General features: G+C 38.1%; 1 protein-coding gene across 2 annotated transcripts; it reads right to left on the bottom strand.

The window, feature by feature from the left end:
* Positions 1–26,605, bottom strand: LOC103472790 (zinc fingers and homeoboxes protein 1-like). 2 transcript variants are annotated; one of them, XR_001777115.2, is made up of 9 exons: positions 26,265–26,605; positions 22,773–23,246; positions 21,092–21,709; positions 19,080–19,206; positions 15,858–17,129; positions 15,623–15,754; positions 15,005–15,429; positions 14,355–14,496; positions 1–3,403 (listed from the first exon to the last, which is right to left on the bottom strand). XR_001777115.2 is itself a non-coding variant. In XM_008422627.3 (8 exons), the coding sequence occupies exons 2-7, from the start codon at positions 23,135–23,137 to the stop codon at positions 15,013–15,015; spliced, it is 2,931 nt and encodes a 976-aa protein (XP_008420849.2). In that variant the 5' UTR covers positions 23,138–23,246; positions 26,265–26,605; the 3' UTR covers positions 11,405–14,496; positions 15,005–15,012. The 2 variants fall into 2 exon arrangements, 1 of the variants encoding a protein (XP_008420849.2); XM_008422627.3 differs by lacking the exon at positions 1–3,403 and having other exon boundaries at positions 11,405–14,496.
* Between the last annotated feature and the right edge of the window lie 1,313 nt (positions 26,606–27,918).

Genomic DNA, 27,918 nt, shown 5'->3' with positions numbered 1-27,918 from the left:
AAATGTGAAGACCTTTATTTGAGATCCCTCAGATATTTCATAGTGTCAGCATATGTTGTATATAGTCGGCATATAGTAACACTGCAGTGTCCAGATGTACAAGCCTGATTGGTAGCTACGCATGTTTTTCCTTCGACATTAAAGTAAAAAAATTTTTTTTTGTTCAAAAAAGTCAAGTTTTGTTCATTAACTATAAAGGGAAAAGATCCAAGGGGGTCAATACTTTTCATAGGCACCACATGGAAAATGTGGGAAAGGGAATTTATTTATATATAATATCAGTGTGCTTATTATATAACATAGGTTGAATATTCTCAGAATAACTGTGCTTGCTTTATTAGTTGGCATATCTAAGTGTGTTCTTTCCATGTCTTTTTATGTCATTTAGTGGTAAAGAAAACCAAAACCAGCCAGGTGCCTTGGTCTACAGCTTAAATCACATATGTTAACATTTGAAATCCAGGTTAGATAAAACCCAGAAAGCCAGGGTGACCTGTCTGTGAGCTGGCAGCAGTGGATGACTTATTCACATGTTGAAGGGATTATCAGCGAACTGAAAAGGAGGAGGAGGAGGAGGAGGAGAAGGAGGAGGAGGAGGAGGAGAGCTGCAGCGCTCTGACAGGAAACGGCAAACTGGGTAAATGTACTGTGGAAGGAAATGCTGTCTGGTTTGCATCATCTTTTTCTTCCTTATTTTTGACTGAATAGATATAATGAGAGGTGTGACGACTGTTAGCTCGAATAATGATTTCTCCATTTATGACACATCTATTGTTTTAAAAAAGGAAAGGCTGACAGAATAAAATGGGGGGGAAATAAGTGCTGATTTTTAAAGGACAGCTGCTACCTGCTGTTACAGTTTGAGAAGCTGAAAAATACAGAAATTTGTTTAATTTGACAAAGTGAAATATGACTGACGTCCTACTGTATCAATTATGAATCAGTCTTGCAGTTACAGATATGCAATGTCTGGATGTTTCACAAAAGCAGGTGGTGGTGCAGACAGGAAAAGCTACAGAAATGTGAATTCTTTACATTTAACACTAAATATTACAACTTGAGGATGAGGAGAAACATCTTACTCACATAGGCTGTTTCTGACCCGAAGTAATATAGTTACAGAACAGAGGTCTTTATAAAAAGACTTTAGGTAAAAATGTATTTCTCTGGAGATTCAGAGATTCATTCACCATCCTTTATAGAGTTCAAATCAAATTCACTAAGAAGGGTGATGCCAAAAATGGAAACCGAGTTATTACTAATTCCCCCTTTATGTAATGACTTTATGTAATGACATTGATAGATGTGGTGCTTTATGTAAATAGTGCTCCCACATCACCTTCCTGTGCATCTGATTCCATAGCAAATGCTATGGGACATCCATTTCAGCCAGGCTAATATGTATTATTTGTACAGATTAATTGGTGTGAGCATCACACAACAAAGACATCTCAACTACATCCAGTGCTACTAAAATGTCTTGGAAATGACCCAGTAATAATGCTACAGAGCTCATGTCTTGTCTGCCCAAGACAATTCACTCAGCTCAGCATGCCGAATGCTTGAAGATGCTCTAACTAATAGTAGCGTATCCCCCTTTTTGATTATCACTCCAATGAGAATGTTATGGTTTAAAATTTGTCCAAATGATGTGTAGCGTTATATAGATGTTTCTGATGACCTTAGGAAATGTATTTGAAGTTAAAGATTTATTCTGGATGTTAAAATTGGATCTCTTATGCTTGTTGGTAGTAGACACCTAAATTAAGCAGAAGATGGATGGATGGATGGATGGATGGATGGATGGATGGATGGATGGATGGATGGATGGATGGATGGATGGATGGATGGATGGATGGATGGATGGATGGATGGATGGATGGATGGATGGATGGATGGATGGATGGATGGATGGATGGATGGATGGATGGGTTTTAACAAAGAAAAACAAGCATCAAGACGTAGCATTCACCAGGATTGAACTCAGAAACTTTGTTTAAAAATGAATATGCCTGTAATCCAATTTCAGAAATTATGAATTAGGTTGATACTATTCTAAGTAGGGAAGTAAAAATAAAATGCTCTTATGTCTTAATGGTCTTTGTTATTATGTTCAGTCTGTTGTTTTGCATGAATAGTTTATCCATCCAGCTTGCCGGGATAAATATGCAAACGGAAAATAATATTTCCATGGTGTTCCATCATGAGATTAAACTTTGAACGATTCGCACAGGTCCAACTTTAATACCCGGACCTCTGGTATTTTTATTAATTCGAAAGCCATCATAACTAATGTCGCTCATGTTTGCCACTCATTAAAAGTACCAGGTTGGAGTTGAGAAAAAATTTGCAAGGAAAATGTTACTCTTTTGTTTTCATTTCCTCCCATTCCCAAACCTAGACAAAAAATTATGTGACACCAAGTGTTAAAAACTAATGCAACAGGTTCCAAAGTGTGGCTCATTAAGTGATGATAGGTTGAACACATTTTTTTTTTTTAGTTTTTACTTCTGTTTATAAATACAAGTTACATCCAAATCCTACTTTTTAATGATGGTCCTGTATCCTAATGAGACTTTTTTTGTCAGAATTTTTTTTCTCTGATCTGGTTCTGCTGTACTTTTCTCCAGAACTGTAAAATCTCCTCTATTAGAAACTCTTTGCAGAATTGTTCAGCCTTTAAACTCATAACTCTACTACCTTCGGTCAAATTTCCTTTATTGGTACCTGAAGAAACCATAAAATGAATACTATAATTAATAAGCCGTGATAATGTAATAAATATATGTGCATCAAACTCTAAACCCAAAGGCAAATTTACAAACATTTAAGAAAGAAATGTGTTGCATTGAATTTATTTTTTTGTGTGCAAATTTTCATTGAAATAACAGCTAAATTTTATAACTTCACTCCCTAACATGTTGAAACAGTATACCTCTGTGGATCAGAATGGTCTTGCTGTGACAGAAGCACAGCCTGAATTTATCTTCCTCTTTTTTCTTTTTTCATGACTGAAATGAAAACTTGCATAAATGAATGAGCGGATGACTAAGCTGCCAGACTCGGAACGGTTGAATCCGTGCGTTCGTGCTGCAGCCGGCTTTGCTTGCAGCCACTGATATAGTCATACAGTGACCCAGGCGTTTGGATATGTAGGGCGATGCAGCGAGCCGGCAGGGACCAGGGGCATGAACTGCAGATGTGTGGAGGATGGCAGCGGGAGGGGGTTGTATAGGAAGAGTTAGGCGTAGAGGGAGAGCGTGCATGGATGAGGTGAAGCGAGGAGAGATGTCCTCTGGATGACCCACCCGGCACCAGACAGCCTTGGCCTTCCTCCTCCCTCTCTCCTGCTCTCGCGCTCCGTGTCTCCCCCTTGCTCGCTCGCTCTTTGCTGCGTAATCAGCTGAAAAAAACAAAAGGGATTAAAAAAGGATAGCATAGCCAGGATGATTGCACCCTGAGAAATCTGCTCATGAAAACATTTAGGGTAAACAAATCCACCTTGTGTTGGTTGAAAAATACAACAAAATGACATTTTTTGTGTGTTGGCTTGCTTGTTTTTTTTGTTGTTTTTTTGTTTTTGTACACATTAATGCATTGAGATTAAATTTCACAGCTGTGAAGAAGTAAGATGTTAAAAATTATGTTCGTCATTTTGTCCTGTCCATTGTTTCCACCAGGTGGTTTTAATCAGAGCATTTAAATTAGATAATTAGAAATAGCGAGGATCACAATGTCCCAATTCCTGGTTAAGAAAAGCCCAGTCCTTTCAGATAACTCAGTGTTACTGGTAATCTACCAAGGAATTTTACAGCATACATCTGACTCTGCTTTCCAAAAGTTTTGACGTATTGCTACATCTGTGACACATTTTATCTGAATTACCTTTGCGAAGTAAAGGCCCAAAGCTAATTCCCTACTTTTTTTATGGTTGCATGAATGAAAATTACAGCCAATAAGTATTGAGGAGACTATACAGAAGCTATTCTGATTTTATTTACTCCAGCAGCAGGAAGGAAGCTGGTCAGGATTAATATGAAGATAAATCAAGCTACGTACTTTGCATTCCAGAAAGAAAACCCATTAGGGGTTGCAAAAGACTTGGAAATGGGCTGAAGATTCACCTTTTAGCAGGAGAATGAGCTTGATCATAAAACTGGAGCAATCATGAATGGTTTAGATCTATTGTCCTTAATTTGAAAACATTACATAATGTTCTTTCAAATTTGTGGCTGATGTAAAATAGAATTTAGACAGGAAGTTTGATGAAAAACCCCTTAAAGAAAGCACCAAAAAAGAGTTCAGACCAGCATATAGTCCAAAATACTGGATGTCATATTCTGACGAAATCTTGCTTAGTCAGCAGGAAGAGATCCATATTTTACGCAATGAAATGCCATATTATTTCTTTCTTTTATTTTGCTGAGACTCTCAAACTATTGAAACTCTCCACCTTGCATATGAACTGATGTGATGAACGGCTTGGAGTGATTTATACACCAGTCACACATGCATTGTAAATAAACATTAGCTCCATCGTTCCTGGAGTTTACTGCCTGCCTGTTTGTCAAACGGATTAGAAACAACATTGAGAACTGTTGCTTTGTTCTTCATTATTTTTGTGCTTGTGATGCGTTCAGTGACAAATTAAAAATCTGAACGTTTAATTTACAATCAAACAAAAATAAAACTAGGAGATATATATTTTAAACAGACATATGCGGAGTGTTTGTGTATTATTAGTTTACTTGAAGAACACAAGCACTTTGGTTGCTAATGAGTACTTAATTTATCTAATAAGGATTTAATATGTGAAGCATAATATAAGGTTCAGGTTTGGTCATAAGGTTGCTTATAGACTGAATTTTCAACTTTTACCTGTATATTTTAGATAATTACACTCCGAAGGCAGGAACAAGTGTTTAGCTCAGTGCATGTTGGACATGTGACGGAAAATCTGAAAATCTGAACCTAAATTTGGCACATTGTTTTATTTCTGGTTCCATTCTCCAGTCAAATAAAAAAATCATATATTCCTGAATACGGTAAAAAAAAAAAAAAAAGCTGATATATTTGATTTAAAATAAGTTACAAAATGTTTTTCTCAGCTAAATACACAGAACTTCATTTAACTTTTTTTTATCTGTGGTGAATGAACCAAGACAACACCACAATATTGGGCCTTGATAAACACCAGTCTGGCATATAATTATAACGATTAACAGAGTGAATAACAATGATTATCTTTCCATCATTGCACCTGTTAGTGGTCAGGATCTATTGGGTAACACGTAAACATGTTTTCCCTCAAATGTTCTTAAGTAAGAAGCAGGAAAAATGGGCAAGAATACAAATTGATAAATCCCAATTTGTGATGTAGACTTCTATGTTAGAGCATCTTCCAGTCTATCTTCCAAGATAAATTTCTCCTATGGGAGACTAATAAAATTATTTTATCAGAAATAATCCAAGGCAGTATCTGTGGTGACCCAGGGAGGAAAGTCATAGGTCCCCAATGCACACAAAAACTTGCTTTTAACACATATTACTGAAGACTTTAAAGCTGGTTCTGATTATTAAAAAAAAGCGTCAATAGTTGCAGACTCACCAACTAACATAGAACCAACTTTGGATACAGATAGAGTTGAACCAGGGAGCATGGCTGGAGTGCACTATGGGAACACAGAGGAATAAACTAGAGATAGATGTAAGCAACGATGCTGAATAATCTCATTAAGGCTTTTTTTTTTTTTACATAACTGCATCAACCTCCCTCAGCGGGAGATGCTCATGAACTCACTCTGATCTATTGATCTGAATGCTTGAAGGTAGCCTGTGTTAGACCGATCAATCTTGTGACACGCAGAAGAAACTCAAATGATTTCCTGCACTCAGATGCAGGAACACTGCTTGCTTTAGGTCATTTTACCAAGAAAGCAGATGTTCAAGAAGCATGCAGAGCTGTTTGCTTTTAATTTCAAAAGTGGATTTAGAACTGAACTGAATTTCTCATCTTTTAATACATTGACAAATACAGCCCAGACAAATCATTCAAGCAATGGAGCTGATACAAAACCGGCAAAACTAAAAGCCTCGCTGCAATAGAAATGGATGCAATCTTTTTCAAGGTTGTAGCTCTATGAAATCTTAACTGAATGACATAAATACTGATTTAGCAATAAATTCATAGAAGATTTTAACTTTTTGTATTTACTGAAACATCCAGACATTATCGCAGAGCTTTAGAGAGAATACGAGAAATGGAAAAAAAGAAATTCTTGAAATTCAACTCTAAGGACTGCACGTCAAGTGTAACGTCTGACCCTGAAATGTCGAGGGAAATAAATTTCCTGTAGGTCTAAAGTTCTCTGTGCAATGAAATGGTTGAAAGATCTAAAAGGTGCCATATAACAGTAACCGCAACCCCTTGGAAATGAGACAAAGTCATCAACATTCAGAAGTCTGGAAATGGTGGCAAATCGATTTCGAAAATTTTTGGAATTGCCCAACTTACCTAAACTAATTCAAGAGTGTCTTGATGACTCATCCAGGAGGTCACAAAGTAGCCCAGAACCACATCTAAAGCACCGCTGACCTCACTCACTGCAGATAAGGTCAGTGTTCAATGAGAGAGAGACTGAGCAAAAATGGCTTCTGTGGGAAACTACTGCCCAGAAAGATCAAACTCACATTCACCAAACAGAAAAAAACAAAAAAGAAACACATTGATGATTTTCAAAACGTAAGAAAGACGAGCCAAAAGCGGAAGTACCTATATTCAAACACGGTGGTAGTAGTGTGATGACGTGGGGCTGTTTTGGATGTGGACGACTTGGTGTAATTGAGGAAAGCATGAATTCTGCTTTCTTGATGGAGAATGTTCAGCCACTCGAAGAGACACGACAATTATTTAAAGCATATCAACAAGTTCACTTCTTAATGGGTCAAAAAAACAAAACAAAATCAAGGTTTTGTCATGGCTCTGTTGAAATTCTGATTTAGATCCGATTGAGACGCCTTGTCGTGATTTTGAACATACTGAAAAACACTCAAATGTGGCTGAAATGAAACATTTCTTGAAAGGAGTGTGGGCAAAAATTACTCTACAGCGATGTAAAAAACTGATGGCCGGTTATTAGAAATGCTTGATGCTACTGAGGGTGGCACAAGCAGTTATTAGGCATAGGGGGCAATTATGGTCACATGGGGCCATTTTGGTTTGGACGGCATTATTCCCTTGGTAAAAGAAAACATCATATGAAAACTGCTTTTCTCATCAAATCGAGTCATCTGATATTAAAATTAGTTTCGACTGAAACATTTAAGACAAAAACGGAGCAAGATCTGTCACTTTTCTTCACAGCTTTGAATGTCTGTCAAAGTGTCGGTGGAAGTAATATATGTGCAAGAGGAAAACGAGACATCTATCTCACAGCTCGTTCTGTTTTTGGAGTGAATTAAACAAGAGATTTAGTCGTCATCTGGCAGCTCTATAGATTCTCTCTGTGGGTATGTATGCGTGTGTGAGAGAGGGAGCGAGTGTGTGGAAGTAGGTCAGTAGTGGAAATGTTCTCTGCTGTCCTCACATGGCCTCTGTTCGGCCCATCTCACCACTCGTGTCAACTCTCGTTTTCTCCTCCTCATCCCTCCGCCCTCTCCCACCCTCCGCCTCCTCCTTTATCCCTTTCTCTCTGCTCTGATTAGGAGGGGAGCAGGTCCTGCTCAGTTCACATGGGTCTAGTGCAGGTTAACTCTTCATTTGCCTCCTTTTAATTTAACCTCCCTCCCTTTTCCTTAAACCGAAATATAATTCAAGCTTTTGCCTCCTGCAAGGCTGCTGTTGGCTTGTGTTTTCAAAGCAGTCTGTGCCAAACCATGTGCGGCATGTAACTGGTGTTTGAGGAAGAGTCGATGCCACAAAATGGGGCAGAGCTCGTTTTTTGGTTACTGAGGGCACCGCTCAGCCTTTTCCCCTAGAAATGTTTCATTAATTCAGACCAAAATCTATAAGAAAAAGCCCAGAAATCGAGGGAGAGAGAAAAAAAAAACTCACAGTAGCAGCCGCTTTCCAAAAACCTAACTTCCAGTAAAGCTGCATAATTCCCAGATTTGTGAACAAATGGTGTATTACCTAACCTCAGCCAGATTTACATGATTTACAGTAGAGGAAAGAGAGGTTCATGTTTGAGCTCACACTGCCATCTGCTGGAGCAAATACAAGAAGAGAACAACAGCCGGGTTTCACCAGGCAGATGTGCCAAAACTCCCCAACAAGGCCCCAAAAAATGCTTCATGTCATCTTGTTCACAAATTCTTCTAAAGCCGGAGCTGAAACCAAAAAAAAAAAAAAAAAACACATAGCCAAAACGAACTTTAGAGAAGCTGAAGAGGAACTGCAAGTGGAACTTCATCATGAAGCAGAAGAGCAAGTTGTCTGCACTGGTTAAACTGGTTTCTATGGTGCTTTTGGATTCTATGGCACTTCACCAGACGAACTTGGCACAGACATTGAATACCTTGAATGGTTCAGGGAGCGTTACAACAATACAAAGCCTGAAGGAATGAGGCAGCTGCTGTTTACAGCTGAAGTGAAAATTTATGATTTAACAACACGGCTTCAGAAATTTTCATTTTTAGAAAGAGTAAAACATTTCAGATCACCAGCTGAAAAAAGCAGACACACACTCAAACCACAACTGAATTTAAAATAGAGAAAAATGTGGAATTATTCATCATTACCTTCGTCCTGGAAAACCTGACCTGCAGGTGTTCCCAGCAGAATATTACACCGGTCCAAGATGAGCTGTGCTACATTATTTCAGTGGTTATAAACATATTGGCTTAAGTTGAAAAGAAATAACACACGGAGGTACACTAGTAAATATGGAAGCTGCCATTCAAGGCACTTCACACTTTTATAATCCTTATTTTACTGACTGAACAAATGAAAGCGCTGCGTTGGTTTTACATGTTTGACCGAGTTTGTAATGGTATTGGTGTATTTAAGTATGCTGTACTGGTGCAGAGTTAGAAAATAAAGGTGTAATTCAGTACATTTGTGTCTTCTGTGTTTAAAAGAAAGAAACGTTTTAACTTTATCTGATCGGTTCTGGCTAAATAAATCTCAGATACTAAACCTCAGAGAGCGGTATTGGAAATGAAAAAATGTGAATTAGTGCATCCCGACTTAAAATTTTCATTAAAATTGTACAACTTACATTCTTTTGCATCTACTGCACAAAACCAAGACTGATAAAAGTTTGCAATGTTGTAAAGAGAGAAGCTGTTAGTTTCCATTTTTGAGTTTTAGTTTGTAAGAATACGTTTTTCTTTTTTTTGCTTTTTTAAAATAATGTCTAAGCCAGAGTACAATGCGGAAATCCGCATGCCTCAGCTCCTGTCCTCACCTGACCCTCAGCTTACTGCACCAAGCTCTGCTCCATCTTGGTGAGGAAAGCAGCGAGCTAAAGAGCTGCTGTTACTCTACATCAAAAGGGAGAGTGGAAGTAAAAGGATTAGTGGATGGTATTATTTTGGCAAAATTTCAGTTCCGTTTGTGTAAGAACACCTACAATTTAAGACTGCTGAAGAATTGCTAAAGAATCAGGATTTAAAACAATCATCTGAATTCCTTGGCACACATTTTACTAAGCAGCGTTAAAGTATTTCAGACGGAATTAAGCAGTTAAATCTGAATCTTCTTCTGTACTCTAAGATTATATTAACCAGATTTAAACAGTTCCTTCAACTCTGCTTTCAGATCAAGACGGATACTGAAGCCTCTGTCTGGACTCATCATTTAAGGAGAGACAGGTGACCCGCCGGCTCCAACCTCGCCCCAATTTCAGCTGCTCTGGGTAAACTTCCAGGAAATGTACCACAAAATACACATCACCACAGTGGTGAGAAGCAATTTTTTTATTTATTTTTCCGCCCCCACCATTTACTTTAGTGTTTCTAAACTTTTCAGATGTTTTGTGATGCTGTAACAGCACATCTGTATCTGGTGTAATAGATTTACTTTTCACTTGGTTTTACATTGAAAACTAGTCTTTCCAGTTGTTCACACCCTGGGTGGGTTTTGAGAAATTTTAGACCAAAAACACTCTAAATTTGACTTTGATATTTTAAAATATTTCTATTATTGTGAAGTATTCACTCCAACCTGCTCCTGGTCTTAAAACAGCTAAGTGATGGATGGTATCCCACTCTGGGCAGTTGATGCTTTTTCTTCACTTACAGCACCAAGAATTATTTTGGAAGCACTTTGCTGCCATCTAGTGGTTAGTTATTCCTAATTATATGTGTTTTAGTTTTGGGATACTAAATATTTAAACTTTAATTTATTGTGTATGCCATATTAAAATGAACTTCAACTGTGTTCGGCATCAAAACCCCTAATATTTTTTTACATTAAAAAATGCAGTCAGTAAGGGCTTAACATTCATTTATAGGGTGACAATTTAAAGAATTTCACAACGTTATTTGAAAGATTTTGTAAATTTTTGGCTGAATCAGTGTATTGTAGGATTTTTTAAAGATTTGGAGGCACTGGTAGTCTTTATGCAATATTAATTAGGAAAAACAACAAGAGGGCATCCGATTCCGGTCAGCTGCACCGAGCATGTCCTCCCTGTATGATGCGCCTGCTCTACCAAAACGGAAAAAGTTGTCTTTAGAAATGTATGTCTAAATTATGGCTTTATGTCTTAATTGTGGCTTTCGTTTTATGGTTGCTAAGCAACCAACAGGTGACAAAATACACTGATTTTTCTCTTAAGCATTCTCACGATGAAAATGTATTCATTTTGTAACACCTTTTTGTTGTTTTACATCACGATTTAACTAATTTAGAGGAATTCTTTAAAGATAAGAAAATGAAAAAAATAGCCAAATGCAAAAAATGCTTGAAAAGTCAAAACTATGCTTCCCTTTTTCTTTTAATGAGATTTATAAAGCTGTGAGGATGTATTGTTTTTTTTTTTTTTACAAATTGCAATCATTGTGAATTTGTAAGGACAAAAATAAGCCTGATTAGCAGCTCTATCTGTATGCCCAAATCGGCTGTGAGGCTCCCCTAAAATGATCATTTGCATATAAAAAGCTTTGTTGGCACCACAATTAAACAACAAGATGATGAAAGGGGAAAAAAAAGTGAATGGATTTTCCTTCTGCAATAGTAGGGAGGGACTAATTTCATATTTTTAAAACAAATTAACCAGCAGAAACAAATAACAAATAGGATGCGAAGTAACAAAAACAAATCAGGCTAAAGATCGCATCCCAACATGTAGCCAATTTTTTAAACACGGTGGAAAGCAAACATGGAGGAACATAAAACCACTCACTGACATTCATTCAAAACTGGTTTGAAGCTCAGAAAATGAAACCCAAACAAATTCAATCAGGTTTTCACTTTTTATTTTCTCGCAGACAAGAAAAAGGTATTCATGAAAGTTCAGATATAATAAATAAATTAACTACTAAAAACTGTTGGCTATTAAAGCAATTGCAAAATAGCAGAAAATGCGTAACTTTACCAAATTACAGCGCTGACATGAGGATCCATGTTGCAGATGAAATGATTACAAACCAAACAGAGTCCACCAGAACGGATTGTTTTCTTTGTGTGCATACCCTGACATGGTTCCGTAAAAACAAAGTAGAAAGCAAAGGAAAGCAACATAAGATCTTTTGTCTTTATACTTCTTAAAGTCTTAAAAAGGTAAAAACGGAGCCAAGAGATTATTTATTATGCCTAAAATAGTCTGTAATTTATTTGACACAACCTGAAAGTTTAGTTTACTAGTTCACCCGTATCTGAGTCGATAAAGACACTGAACTGTCCATTGTTTTGTTTTCTAAAGTTATTCACTTACTTTGGTGGCAAAGACATAATAGAGAAACGCCTTCTGAAAGACATCATTACTATGTACTCATCATGCATACAGTATTGAGTTGAAGAAAAACCGTTGTATGAATCTTTCTAAATGTCACAATCTTACTGAGTTTGTAGCTTAACTGACTGAGGTAACGTTGCTTGTTTCCTGAAGAGCAAACTGTATTGTATTCTGAATGCGAAACAGAAATCAAACCCTTTTTTTAAATTCAAAACATGATTATTTCGGTTCATTTAAGAATGCTACAAAACCGTTGAGGCAGTCAATATTTTACATCAGGATTCTAACTGATTTCTTTTTTTTTAATGCTTTTAGCATAATTATCTCCAAGAAACGATCAACATATTTTAAAAATATTTAAAAATAATTTTCTTCCTGTTTTCATAAGTGTCTATAAGAAAATTGGCTAGAAAACGTAGGCAGAATTCATAAAAGCCAGTACAGATTTTTGTCAGTAAATAAAATTAAATTATAGTTTCTGAATTCACAAATAAGTTTATAAACTGAAGGTTGTCAAATTAGGCACTTTCTCCTTAAATGTGAATCAAGGAATGGTTTACTTTAGAGGGATTCTGCTGAGAAATTATGTCCATTTAGTTGCTAATTTTCTAACTGATCTTGGTTTAATGAAACAGATTTGATTTCCAGCCAACAGCTTGTCAGAGTAGAACCAAGACAAAAGTGGAATATCCATGCTAAATAGTGCTGTACCTTGTTAAAGATACTTTAACTGAAACTAAAATATTATTGCAAATCAGGACTAAGCTATTTTTCTTATTCAAGATCCCTTGAAAGCAAGTTCCCAAAGGGAAAAAAGGAAGGTCATTGTTCCACAAACCATGGTTGTTTTTTAATGCAACTTTTATGTTAACATGCATCTAATGCAACACTGGTTTTAAAGTTCCAAAAAGTCAGTTTCAAAGCTTTTCAGTCTTGAATCAAATCCCAAAAACATTTAATTTAGAATCTTTAACACAACATTTAACCAGCTGGGTCATGCAACTGCAGAGTAACAATGACTGCATGTACTTTATTAAAAAATGGATTTTCATAACTTTTATTGTTTGCAATAACAGTGATGGCACTTTATTTACTACTTATTAAAATTTATCCTACTTAACTACCATGTCATACTTTTGTTCCGCGTCTTGTTTAATTTGTAGTTTAGGAATAGTTTATATGATATAATTATTTACACAAAAAGGTTATAGTCTGTTTAAAGTCACACCTTACTAAAGTTAATTTGTGTCATGTTATGTGGAATTTTCTTAATTTGACTCGAGTCTACAAAGACAATTCGGCGACACTTGTAACCACAAGCACATACTATTAGCAGCATTATTACCTACAACAGTTGTAGTAGTGCTCAGATCTTTGTTCCTCTCCATGAAGTATCAAAATAAGTAAAGTTCTATGAAGTATTTCTATCTTACTGAATCCCGTCCACATCGTTGCTCCTAAGACATTTTTGTAATTGGTGTTGTTTCAGAGTGGCAGAATTTCACTTTGCCTCATACTCAATCTGACAAAATGTTGACTGGAAAACTGTTTTTCATCCAAGTGTTATTTACTGATCAAAACCTGTGAAGTGAACCCAATAAAATTCACCATTATCCCTTTACGAGCAACGCATTGCAATGTTGTTTAAATTCATAATCAGTCTGTTTTTATAGCTGTTGGGTTTTCAGAGTTGAGAATTTACTGCATTTCTAATGCTGAACACATTTTTGGTGCAGGATTTTTCCTCTAAACACTTGGCTCTGCTGGGATTACGCCACGCCTCCTCTATTTGTTCCACAGAAATCTGATTTAACTGAAACTGAATGGACCCCAATCCCAACCTGTATCATTTTTAAAACAGTATAATTGATCCAGTTATTACAAATATTGTTTTGTGACTGTAAAATGATTTGGGGAAAAAATACAAAACGGTTTAAAACACTGATATTGAAAATCATTCCAGTGGTAATTTTTCTTAATTAATAAAAAAAAAAAAAACTTAACTCAATGGCACTAAATTGCATTTTTAATTCACAGAAATCTCAAGTTTTAAAAACCGTTTTTTCTGTGAGACAAAGAAAGTGTCTGATGGATTTGAGCAGAGAACGTTTCCTTGAGAAAAATGTTCTTCCATGATTCACAAAATGAGACAAACCATGCAAGGTCTCACATTAGTAGAAATGTTTTGGATGATTTTTTTTCTTTATACAAAGTTTCTTTTATAAGAAAAAAGGACCTAAAGGTCCAAAATAAAGTCCCATTCCTTATAAGAGGGCAGCAAAGGAACTTGCGTACATATTGTTTGGTGAAAGGCTTTGCTTTGTGCATCCACTTGGTCCTCACTGTCCATCACCCAGAAGAAACCAAATCCACACAGGCTGTGTGTCCTGCATCGCCTCCGATTCAGTGATTTTCAGCTGCATCATTACCCCAACTTAATTTCAAGGCACAAACCTCAATTATGTCGCATTGTTTGACGTGGCATGATCCGTCTGAGCTTTCTGCGTCCGTCTGCGGGTCCTGACTCGCCAGCTGAGAAACACTAATATGCGTCATCTTGTGTGTTGGCTCCAAAGTGGGGGCAGCAATGCTGAATCTGGAGAAGGAATATGCACAGTAACTTTAGAAATGTACAATATTGTAAACTGTGAAGTTTCAACAACAGGTTATAATGTAATAATTATACATTAAGAGCTACACCTTGATCGTTTCTGTCATTGTCATTATGGTGACACAACAAACAATACAGTACAACTCCCTAACCTCCAAACACCGTGTTAAACGGTGCATGGAGATGGCAGAAGAAATATTTTGCAGGTAGTTTCTGTCAACAAATGAGGCAGAACTCTGTTGTAAGAATGACTCAGCACAAACTTCAAACTATTAAACTTAATCTAGACTATACAGTCTTTTCTCTCATGTGTGCACCCAATTCTTATTTTTTAAAATGATAGGAGTTGTATAATCACTCCATCTTGGGGGGGAAAACCTGTCCAAACAAATCATCGTGAGTGGGTGTGAGTAAATGTCTAAAAATAACCCAACCTGCTTTTACAGGTTGGTGTTTCTGCAAAGCACAAGAACCAAAAACGAAACAAGCCCACCTGCTGGCTCATGTCTGCTCCTCAGTCTGAGGCTGTGAATGGCTGACACCTTCAGATTCCTCCTCAACAGCGTCATCCTCCTCCTCTTCCTCTTTTTGATTGGGGTCCTCCTTCTTTTCGTCCCTTATGCACTCATCATTTGATGCCACCTCTCCTTGTTCTTTTGCCTCCATTTCTCCCTCACTGTCTCTACACTCAGCTGTCGCCGCCTCGTCCTCTTCTTCCTCCTCCTCGCCGTCCTCCTCCGCCTCCTCGTCGCTGAACAGCTCCTTTCCCTCCTCCACCTTCCTGGTGGTTTCGGAGAACCAGTCTCTCACCTGCTCGTAGCTCATTTTGGACTTTGTCACCAGATCATCCAGGTCTCTTTCGTTCAGAGCTCTGTGCTTGAGGTAGTAATCCTTAAGAAACTCCTTTCCAGACTTCACCTGGAGAAGAAGCACAAAGAGAGAAGTGACAGATGGAGATGTTTATCCACTAACTCCAGTGACAGTACAATTAATCTCCACGTAAAACCTTAAATTTACACATTATAATAAAATCAGAGCTGCTATCATTTTATGCACCAAAATTTGATCATCACAATAGAAGGTTGACTTAATCCAAAGTTTATGCACATGCCTTGATGACTCCTACGCCACCTTGTGGAGAACGCTTGCAGGGGTACGGCCGGCGTGTCCTCCTGGACCAACCACGAAACCGCTTCCTGGACTTTTTCTGGCCTTTTCCTGCACCATTCAATGCCTCGTCCACCTTAACGCCACAAAACAGCAAATAAGACTTCAGGTGCCTGAACAAACTACCAATATTGTAAAGCTGGTATCCTAGTTGCATGCAATTAGGACAGTTTGTGCACCTTGCCACTCTGGTACAGGTAGTACCACTTCAGGTTGCTGTTTTTGCAGGCGTAGCGCGTGTCTCCAAACCAGTTGACGATGTAGGTCCGCGGCAGGCCAGTCTTCGTCGCCATCTGATCGTACTCCTCAGAAGTTGGCCACTGTGAGTGAACAAAAGCTTTCTTCAAAATATGGAGCTGCGCTGGCGTCTTCTTCAGGATTTTCCTCCCAACATGGCCGGTGGTCTGTGCCTCCTGAGATCCTACAGGCGTCACGGATTTCACCTTTTCCTCGATCTCAGTATCGCTGTCTTTTAACAGCGCCGCTGAAGGCGTTTTCCGTCGTTCCGTGAACCAGGCGTCCACCTCCCGTCTCGTCAGCTTGGTTTCCGCACGCAGCCGGCTCAGCTCCTCGTCTGAAGGCATATCTGATTTCTGGAAGCTGGCCTCCAGGATGTGCAGCTGCTCTGTAGTTTTTTCCTTGAACCTCTGTGGCGTAAAGTCGGGAAAGGCATGGCGGAATTTGACGCGCGGTTCGCCGGTTGACCCGGAAGAACCAGGAGCGTTGGCAGTGGTGGGCGAAGAGTCACTGGCATCATCACTAGAGTCTATAACGATGGTGGTGGGAGTCGAGGTGGTGGTTGTGGGTGTGCTGATTGCGGCAGTGGTGAAGTCTGACAGTGCGTCGCCGCTGATGTTTTCAGTAAAGCTGGTGCTGCTGCTCCTCCCTGCTCTGCCTGCTCCTGAGAATGCTGCCCTGCTAGATGAAGTTTCACTCAGCAGCAAGCTGTGGTGATCCCTTGAGTTCCTCTGGTTGTAACGTGTGTCGCTGAACCACTTCTTTATTGCCCTTTTGGAGAGTTTGGTGACCTCCATGAGCCTCGAAATCTCCTCCTCCGTGGCAAACTGCCTCCTGCTGTAGCTGGCCTTCAGCTCTGCCAGCTGTTCTTTGGATTTCTTCGGTTTGGTAGCTGTTGCATCCAAACTGAGCGACATGCTGGCAGACGAAGCTGAAACCTCTGCGTTGGATTCAGGGGCTGAAGCTTCGGCTGCTTTGGGCTGGTTTCCAGGCACCCCGGCGACAGTCAAAGTGATGGGAGACGCTACGGGGACGGTGCTCCCGCTGCCAGCCACCTGAGTGAGGACAAGACCTGGCTGTCCAACAATCTGACAGGTCTGAAAGATGGACTGCAGTCCGTTTGTAGCTGTGCCGATGTTGGCGGGGATGACGGTGATGGTCTGGGGAACAGTCTGAACTGTGCCGTTAAACTTCTTTCTCCTTGCCTCCTCCACCTGCAGAGAAGTAGGGACATAAAAAGATTATTTTATTTCATGGATATCTTTTTTAGCCACTCAGGCCTCCAGGCAACAGAAGCTTTTTCTTGCTTTCCATCATGTCAACTTTACTAACGGTGAAGTTGATCCGTCAGCAGACTGAGATACACAAGCGGTTGCTAGATTTAAACAATTTCACCTCTTGACACAAAATGCCTTTCAAAATCAATACCAGCCCTTCAATTCCTTTAACTTTTTAGAAGTCCCTTTAGTATTTCTACCAGCTTTGCAAACCAGGAAACTAAGAGTACTTCCTCACCAGGACAGTCTGGAGTAGTGAGTGCAAGTTGTAGTTTTTCTCTTAAAGGAAACACAACTTAAAAAAAACTCTAAAAAAGATTTTGCGATGGAATGATGTGATTTTTCTGTCATATTGACATGGATGTATTTCACATACAGCATCGGAAACACTATTAAAACATCATACGAGTCACATGATCAATGCCAGATGTTACTACTGGCGAAAAAGACAGGTAGCAGTAGGAGAATGATGGTTTGTTATGTTTATTCGGGACAAAGCCAAAAGTTAAAACTGCTATCAACAGCATGTGAAAAGCTCATCCCTTTCCATTTGATTTAACATCAATATAGTGTAGAACTGAATTGGCAATTATATTATAATTTTTTTACAGTTTTAAAAGCAAAGTGTACATTTTTTGTACAATTTTGGCTTAATTATCTCAATATCTTGTTTTTCCACTATTGGTATATTTTGGAGTCTGTGGACTTTATTTATCAATTAATTATTTTATGATTATTTCAATAATTGATTCATCGCAATGCATCTGATTATTTGTTTCAGCCGTACAAGAGGCGAATGGAATAATAGTGAAAAAGTCTGCAGATGGGGAGAGACTGCTTGGCTCGCAGGACTGATCTGCTGCATTTAAACTACAGCAGCTCCACATCAGACTGGACAGAGGATATCTGAACATCAGCTTTAAGTCTGGGTTTGAACTTTGCCTGGGCCACTCCACCACATGATCATGCTTTGATCTCCTCCATTCCAGTGTAGCTTTGACTGTATCATCATTGTTGTCAGAAGTTAAATTTTGACCCAGGGGTCGAGTTTCCTACAAGGCTTGTGGTACTTAGCAAACAAGACATCTTGTGGCTTTCTTCCCGGCACTCTTATGTAAACGCCACATTAATGAAATGCAGGACGGCAGGAATGCTGCACTGAGGTCCAACAGAACCAGCAATGTGGTTCTTCCACAGTCTGTATTTACGCAGATGTCATTGAACACTTTGACCAGGATGGTGTCAGTACTGAGAGTCTGGCAAACGGTGATGATAAAATATTTTTAAAATATATTTCCAAATATTTCAATAAAGCGTTGTAGAGATGAAAACAAAAAGGTGAATTAAGAAGTGTGTTCCCCGCTAAACTAAATTAAAAGAGGTGAATGTACTTAATCACTTTTAAACACAGAGAAATATTTTGACACACACTAAATGCAAACAGCCAAAATTCACACAGCAAACTATGCAAATAATCTGTCGTAGCTCTAAATTACCCAACAGCCACAACAAATTACAGCAACTGGAAGGAGATGAGATAAAAAGCAATAAAGCTCAAGCACTGCATAAATGAGGTCATGTAATCAATAAAATCATCACTGCTTTCCAGCAAATCACCAGAAATTACTTTGAAAAACTCCTCCGGGTCTGCCAGGCAGCTTGCTCCAAAGTGCTGAGAGTTAATCAAACACATTCTGTTTCCTTTGCACTTAAAATAAAATCCACCCTTGCCTCTACATCATCAGGCCATAATGTTGAACTACGTTCTTTGACAGCACTATAGATCATTTTAAAATTAAAGCGGTTTGTTTGTGTTATCATATTAGCAACACAGTAACATGTAAAACTGCAGCAGGAAATGTGGATTTCCGGTGCATCAGCACTGACCTCCTCTGGTGTCCAGCTGACTCCATGTTTGAGCCTTTGGGCAGAAAACCAGACTTTGATCTGCTCCTCACTGAACTTTGTCTGTGCCGACAAGCCGATGATCTCTGACACCGAAGGATACGGAAACCTGTGACATAAACAAAATAATAAAAAAAATATATAACATTTTCTCTCATGTATTTGGGAAGATATAGAAAAGAATTGCCACTGTGTGTATACCACTTAAATGTGTTCTGTTTCTGTAAAGTGCTACAATATGTGACACTGAATTTCTATTACTATTGACAAAAAGATGAGATGAAAACATTTAATCCTTTAAAAACACTAGAGGGAGTTAATTTTCATACACCAGGTTCACTTTCCAATAACGCAGGAACACTGGAGGTTGTATAAGAGGTTTATTATAGTTGGGGAGAAAAAAGTTTTAAAACTGACAGTAATTAAGATTTTCACAAACTTTACAGTTAAAGTTGTATTGTGGCAGGTCTCATGGAATCTGTGGTGCTATAAAAATTGTTAAATTAAATGCAATTACTAAATGTCAATGAAAGTTAGTGAAGCAGGCTTCAGGCTGCTATAAACATGCCAGGAGAACAGAAGGTGATGCTCCCATGAGTTTTGTGTCAGGCCAACAGTGAAGCAACCCGAGACCATTCACATGTGAGGTTGCCTCTTGTCCAAGGGAGTGTACTCACTCCCAATTTTCCATAAAAACACTGCCGTAGAAAAAATGGGATCAAAATGTCCCCAACAGCAACCAGGGGAAAATGGGTGAGGAGCAGAACATTTTCCAGGCCGAAGGAGGTCAAAAGGAAAAGTAACTAAAGCTGCACAATATATCAAATCATAAACGTCTTTACAATATGTGCTGAAAAATCAGCTTGAATTCATTATTTTATAGATGCTAAAACTTTAATAGATAAAACTTTGCTTTCCTACAATACATTTAGGTACTTGGAGATATTTTTACTCTCTTGTGTCCACAACTGATGATAACTCTGTAACATACCAGGGGGATAGGGGGGAGGAACTGTGATGATGGACAAGACAGTCAGTAGAGGCAAGAATGCAGGATAAACCTAGTCAATATTATCACCAGAATATTTAACAATAATATTGCAATTTCATGTTTTCCCAATATCAACAACCTGAGTCATAACCACATAGATCCTAGAACAGAACAGATGTTTTCCAGGACACTACAATGAATCTCTGGTCAATCTTCAAACAGCGAGAAAGCAGATAAAATGAAACAACCTGAAAGCCTTGATGAAGAAAAAATGGATCAGTATGCCAGGATCAAACAAGTGGACAGTGATATAGGCTTAAAGCACTTGTTAATAAAAGCTTTGACATCTTATGAAATACTTACGATGAAACAAACGTCAGACAGTAACTGAAGCAGGAAAGTTTGTGAAAAGCAACATTTATCAGTTTGAAAGAATATTGTTTACATACTCGCAGGATGATTCAGTTCGAAACTCTGAATTGAAATATTTTAAGAACAGAAAGTAAACCACTGACCCATGCACTGTTTATAACAGATATTTTTTCATGGGTTTCTATTTTTAACCAATGTGACACAGTAGCTGCTTGTCCATTGGCCGTACAATTTTACAACCTAGAATTGAGAAAATAAATAAGCTAAATGGAAACACGACAATGACAAAAAAATTGTGCTTTTCCTTTTTTAATAAAGCTTTCCTGTTAGAATGAGGTAGTTTTTCAGCCGTATTCAAATTGGTGTGTTTTGTAAAACTGCAATGGAAACACATTTTTTCACATCACACGAGTCACACCAACAACCAGGTGTTTTAAGTGGGGAAAAATACGCCACTAGTGTTATTTTCACTTTTATAAGAAGACGACGGGAAGTAGTAGGACGATTTTTTAACGACTTATTGTGTGAACAAACTTATGAGTGATTTTAATTGCATCTTATTTAATTGAAACATTGCTATTAAAACAACATTTATAGTGAAAAAGATGAAGTAAGCATGAGGAGGATTTACCTGTTGTAAGCGCTGACCAGGAGGACGTTGTTGTCCATGGCGCTGTTGTAGGTGGGGATGCTGCTGATGGGGATCAGGAGCTGGGTCTGGGTGCTGTGCTGGTTCTGCAGGGCGGACAGAACCTGGGCCAAAGTCCCTGGGGGCAGAACAGAGCTGCCTCCTGCAGAGCCCCCTTTAATCTGCAGCACGTTGGGGCTGTTAACCATGATGCTCTGGGGGATGGTCTGGACCTGCACCGGCGTGGAGACGGGGATGAGACGCGGGGTGGACGCAGCAGGAGTCGGAGCTGGGGACAGAGTGGGCGGCTCCTGGCTGTCGTCGTATTCGTCGTCGCTCTCCACTTTTATGACGTCGTCGACGGCCAGCTTATGAGCCGTGGCGAACTTTTTAGGCTCCGGTCTGCTTTTGATTCTCATGATGGGAGTTTTGCTGAGAGGGATGGCTTTGCGGGACATTTCCTCCGCCTCGTCCTCCTCCACTTTGACAAAGCTGCCGTCGAAGGTGAGATCGTTGACCGTCTGCTGGAAGATAGTCTCGTTGTTTCGCTTCACCATCGTCCGCGTGAAGTTGTCCTCGCCTGGGTGCAGCCGAGCATTGTGGGCCTGAAGTGTGTCGTAGCTAAACACAGAGGAGCATTGATACATAAAAGAAACATAACATCCAACTTCTGTCCAGTTTTGCATATTTATAATTGCCTTGAAACTATGGCGAAGATGCCACTTCCGAATGACATTCAGTACCTTGAAAAGTATTAGTACCCTTTTTTTTTTTTTCCCCCATTACAATAACAATTTCCAGTGTATTTTAATAGGATGTTATGTGATAGAGCACCAATAACTAGTGCATAAAGATGCAGTGAAAAAAAAAACAGTTTCTAAGGTTCCAAATAAAAATCAGAAAAGTGTGGTGTCCGTTTGACTTCAGCAAGCTTTAGTCCGGTACCCCTAAATTAATTCAACCATTTACCTTTATATGTTATAAATGATATAGTCAAAGTACACACACAAATCAAATTGAGTAACTTTGGTGAGACTTGGTGTTGATTTCAAAACCTCTAACTTTTGGAGCTGACAAGTAAAGAAGAGAGTATCCTACAATTACTCAAGGTTTTATAAACTTTGGTACATTTATTATATTACTAATTCCTAAATAAAAAAAATTGCAGTTTCAATTCTTTGGTGGACTTTAAGATCCAGTTTAAAAACCACAAGTCCATCTTAACATTCTATGTCTAAAGACATACAAGGTGGAAAAACAGCATTTATTCACTTGGACTTTGTCATATACTAAAAGAAGGGGGGTCTGGAAAAAGAAGCATTTTTCCCTGTTCAATTTGCTTTTTTTCATCCTAACAGAGACCTGGAAGATGATACAAGCAAATTCCAAACGATTTCAGACTTTTAAACACTGCATCGTATTGAATGCAGAATATAGCAAATGCAAGCCAAACTTTTCAGATTTTTAGCTGTAAAAAAATGTAAAAACCATATGTCATTGTTATGCGACTTTGTGTTTGTCTACCACATAAAATCTATACTCTTGCAAGGCACTCGACATGAGAAAACTGTTGACTATAGCCCAATAAGATTTCATATTTATGAAGAAGCACAATGTCTACAAATATACGAGGCCTGAAACTAGTGTCCAATACTATCACAGACACCCAGAGTGATCATTTTACCTTTTGGTGTGGTAGTCACACTCCACACACACGTAGGAGGCATTAATGATGACATCGGGGTGCTCCGTGTCCACATGCATGGTGAACAGGTTCAGCTCTGTAGTCTGGAAGCTGCAATATTTGCACTCGTATCCCCCTTCAGCCGTGTTCAATTCCAAGTACGGGTCTGACCCGACATCCTGCCCGACATCAGCGTCCTCGGCTTGATCCTCCGACAGAGCAGGAACCTCGGAATAAACTGCAGCCACTTCGTTGCTATCCTCAGGGTCTGTGATGTCCATAACGTCCTCCACCTCCTGATCTGAGTCTATGGCTTCCTGAGGAGGAACCATGCAGGGAATGGTTGATTTTCTCCTGCTCGCCATCCTTGGTTGTGGTCAGATTAGCAGAGTACAGAAGATGGTGTGGGCTGTCCTGTTAGGGTTCCATATGTAAGGATGATGGCAGTTGAAATTTATCAGTTATTTTTGACTCCTGTGGGAAAAGAAACCACATTATGTTGCAATTCTAAAAGAAAGAGAGACCAAAGTCATTTTAAATATGTAAATAGTGCAATTTACAGGGTTTTCTGACATTTAGCAGCTCTACTGCTGTCATGATAACAGGAATAATTTTGTACTGTATACTAAACAGTTTCAAGTTTTATTATTGGTGATCAGCCACTTCTGATTCAAAACTAAAAAATCTCATTCTTAAACCGAACTGAGATCAAAACACACGTCAGGTTGGGCTAACAAGAAAACTCTTCGGTGTGTAAGTTGTTACCGAGTTACAAAGACTCATGGTACTCATGGTTAGCTATTTGAAGAAAAAATGACAAGTTTAAAAATAAATGAAGGATTTATGGACAATATTAAAATAAAAAAAATCTTAGTTTCTAAATAGGGGTGCACCGATTGCAGTTTTCTGGCCGATCGCCAATTACCAATCTTTTAAAAAACCTAACGTACCGAGTCCGATTTTGGCTGATACCATTTTTCTGTCTGAAATGTTGCTCAATATATCAAGAAAGTTGCTGAACAGTGTGCAGACATGACTTAGTCAGCCGGTTTGTCAGTCAAACTCTCACGGGAGAAAAAAGCACAGTGGTTGATTTTTAGACCTTTGCCAAGTTTGATAACATCGGTGAATAAGATTGGCTTCACATGTAAAAATCGGTTGATCACTGATCTCCCAAAATTAAGGAAATCTGCACCGATAAATTAGTGACCTCCTATTTCTAAACCTTCTTTGTGGCTCTACCAGATGTAAGTCTTTCAGTAGATAACAGGAAGGTTGGATGAAATAGAGTACTGGATTTGGAAATGTTGGAAGACTTTTAGAAATTTTACTATTACAGTGAGGCTCTACAGTCTCTGGAGAACACACTAAAACTGTTTTTTTAAAGTAATGCTAGCTAGTTGCACTAATTGGTAGTAGATTATGCTAAAATACAGTTTCAAACATCTAGGTCTCACTGAGTAATGACATTCAGATAAAATTGGTACTACTAGCAGATCAAAACTTTACAAAATTGGCCACAAATTTAAGATGAATACATCTCTTGTTTCTCTTTGGATGCTGGATGCTTTTCCATTTATCCGTTATAGAACCAGATTGCTGACGCACATATACTTTATACTTTTTTTAAAGTCCTGGAAAGTTGTGGTTGTGTTGTGTAATAGGGCTGAAAGAATCAGGAAAATATGCAACTGCAATGAGACGAGGACAACATTGATCATGATTGATGATTGTTTTCTTCTTCACCATTATACAATATTTCCACCAGCCTCCCCCTGCGTTAGCTTCTTAGCCACTAAAAATAAACATCTAATGTGAGCATTAATTAGAGTCTATCCAATATGCAGAGTGTAAATGTATAACACTTGAAATATTTAAAACATCAGTAATTTCGGGATTGTAACGTTGCATAGACTTTACAATGACAGCTGCGTCATTGTATAAAAAATGGATGAAATCAGAACTGGGCCAGTTTTGCTATGCAGATTAGGTGAAATGATTTAATTGACAGGTAAATGTTGAATTTTTGACTGAATTTCTGTCGCAGTAGTAATTCATCACATTAATATAAACACAATATGATTTTTGAAGACATAATGACTGTCATAAAGTGGTTTGACAGCACTCAGTTGGATGTTAAAGTATGAAGCTAATAAGTTGGAAACTATGTGCTTCCATAAACTAATTAATTATACTGGGCAGAGACTAATTTGAGTACTTTAGTAACTTTTTAGGAAACATTATGATACATCACTACTCATACTTGACTAAAATTTCTAGTTACTCTACCCACTGGTAGTAACGTTACTGAGTGAAGAACAAACATGTTTCAACCAAAATTGCATGAGACACAGAAACATGCCTACAGTTTATGCTAAAGTGAGATCTCTTGTTTGCTCACAAGCTGTGTGAGCAAACAAGAGATCTCACTGACATGACATTGTCATAAACATGACACAACCACTGTTATTAACATGAAAGAGTCTTCATGAATGTTTATGACTGTTGTCATGACGTGTCATTCGGTAAATAACGACACTTTTAATGCAAAGCTGACTCCTTTAATGGACTTTTGATGTAAGTTTCAGTGCAACATTGCATAAAAATGTCATTATTTACCAAATAATGCTAAGTTGACATTGTTAATGCGCTTTTAATGCAACTTTGCATTAAAAGTGTAATTATTTACCAAGTGACACATCATGACAATAGTCATAAACGTTCATGAAGACTCATTTATGATCATGACAGGTGTTATAACATATTTACGACTGTGTCATGTCAGTCTTATGCACACCACTTCAAATAAAGTGTTACCTTCTAATGTTCTTTACTATCTGCTGAGCCTCTTTTTAAATCAAAAATAAACTGTAGACACTATATACTGCCACTGAAAATACCTTACGCTGTTCTAATATGGCTATATACACATTTCCTACTGTACGTATTTGCTTCATTAACCAAAACATAAAAAAACATTTGATTGTTTTGTAATTAAATGTACTATTGTTTGTCTTTTAAATACCAGAATTTGCACATAATTATCGTTTTCTGATCACATCACTTTTATTATTATATTAGATGTTCTTATCATGATAGAATAACCCTTCTGTGAAGTACTTTTTTAACTCTCAAGTAATTTCTTTGATGGTCACGTTTAACTTTTGCTGAAGTACAAATATGTTGGAGTAGTGCCACTCTTACTTGAGGAGAATTGCACGGTACGCTGCCCACCTTTGACTAAATGTATTGCATTTAGTAACGACCATGCAGCCATAGTAACCGACACACTCAGCTCTAATGTCCCGTGTCTCCACAGCTAGCTTTCTGCCTGAAACACCCAGAGGAACGACAACATCCTCCTTGCTAACTTTAGCTATCCCCCCTTTCTGTGACAATGAGCCCAGTCCACATGAGTGGCAGTGGGTAATAGCCACCACTAACACCCACCTGCCAGCTGCATGTTTACCTGCCCTGTCGGTTTCCGCTTACCTGCATGTTGGAACAAACAGTTAGCTGACTAGCGGTTGTAGCTGTGTAGCATCTCTGTTTCGCCCTGTTGATACGCAGTCTTCCGCCTTTTACCCAAATTCACCATGGATCCCATCTGCTTCAGCCCGTCACAGAGCTGCTCTAACATCCGGGCTTGAGCTCACCACCACCCATTATCCTCGGGTTTTAATGGCGCCGCTTTACAACGCATTGTTTGCTCCGTTATTCTGCTTATGGGGAGGACATTTTCATAAAAAAGCACCGCTAGTTTACCGAATCCGAACAATTTTTTTTGTACTGCTGCTGGAAGCTAGCAAGAACTGACAACTGCATCCGGTTGGAGGACTTCAAAATAAAAGTCACACTAAAGGTCACTAAAGTAAAACAGGCAAATTTCTCCTTCAAAACGGTGTAGCAGCTAGGAGTAATAAGTACTTAAATTTTCTTTTTACAAAATATGACATTTTTACAATGCAATGCAAAAATTCTGTTTTTATCAAAACATCTATTCATGTTTCTTAGTCTTTCAGTACTTGCTTGATGACTAATGTTTATGTATATATTTTTTAAATGCACATTGTTTAATTTTTTTTATTTTGCCAGAAATATAATTTGATATATTATCAAATAGTTTGGTAATTTATATGTGAATGCTCAATATGAATACATTAAAAAAACAAAGTGTAGATTATAAAACTAAATATTTTTATATGAGTTACTTATTGGTATTTAAGGTATTCCATGCTCCAAGAAAAAAAATTAAGTCCTATTTTTACTGGTACATAAAGAAGTGGTCATTTCAGAGGAATTATATCTAAACACTTCAAGCATATTTATCGGAGAACTGTAGTCATACACACCTGTACTTATTTTGAAAGCGATCAAAAAAGCGGAAGCGAAAAGTTGACGTAATGAGGTCATGTTTGTTATTTTTTTCCAGTACATCAGCGTGGGGTGAGAAGGTTCATGTACGTCATTGCGTCAGGCAGACGACACTTAACTGCTTTCAGTTCAGGAATATAAAAAGTAAAACATAAAAAATAAAATACACTACAACTAAGAGCTGTATTAATTTAATGAAAAAAGTAGGACATTCAAATATCACATTGGAAATATGAATATCTCCTAAAATATAAGAAACACACACACAGCTTGCTCTAAATGTAACACAAGTTCAAAACTATTTATTTAAACCAATCATGTCATCTATTAACATCAGCAAATAGAAAGCATGTGAAATTTTAGCAATTTTTTTTTCTTATACTCTCTTTGCTGCATTTGAAGCTGAAACCTAATAACAGATCATTGGATGTAAATCCAGTTCTGTGCTTAAAAGTAAAAATACTTAACAATGACTTAAACTAAACACAAACAAACAGGCACACTTTAGTGGGCTGATACACAAAATACATAGTCAATGTTTTTCATTTACCCAGAACAACACTTTTATAAAGTGCATGTCATGATAAATTCAGTAAATAAACACACTGGCCAGAGGCTTTACTTTTTTGTAAAATGTCAAAGCAATAGATTTTTAGAGAATATGGTGCAATACTATAAATACTGAGGTATTTAGAATTATTGCTACAATTTATAAATATACTTTCAAGGGGCAGTATCATGTGCTTCCCAGCTACATAGTAAAATTTTGTAG

This window comes from Poecilia reticulata, chromosome 11, assembly GCF_904066995.2.
Source record: "Poecilia reticulata chromosome 11, P_reticulata-male-v2, whole genome shotgun sequence".
NCBI lineage: Eukaryota > Metazoa > Chordata > Actinopteri > Cyprinodontiformes > Poeciliidae > Poecilia > Poecilia reticulata.
This window is presented reverse-complemented; position numbering and strand designations above follow the sequence as displayed.

Coding starts and splice junctions, on each gene's coding strand:
- LOC103472790 (XM_008422627.3), bottom strand. CDS start 23,137: ATGGCGAGCAGGAGAAAATCAACCATTCCCTGCATGGTTCCTCCTCAG. Junction 21,710..22,772: donor TGTGACTACCACACCAAAAG/GTAAAATGATCA, acceptor CTCTGTGTTTAG/CTACGACACACTTCAGGCCC. Junction 15,430..15,622: donor GTGGCGTAGGAGTCATCAAG/GCATGTGCATAA, acceptor CTTCTTCTCCAG/GTGAAGTCTGGAAAGGAGTT.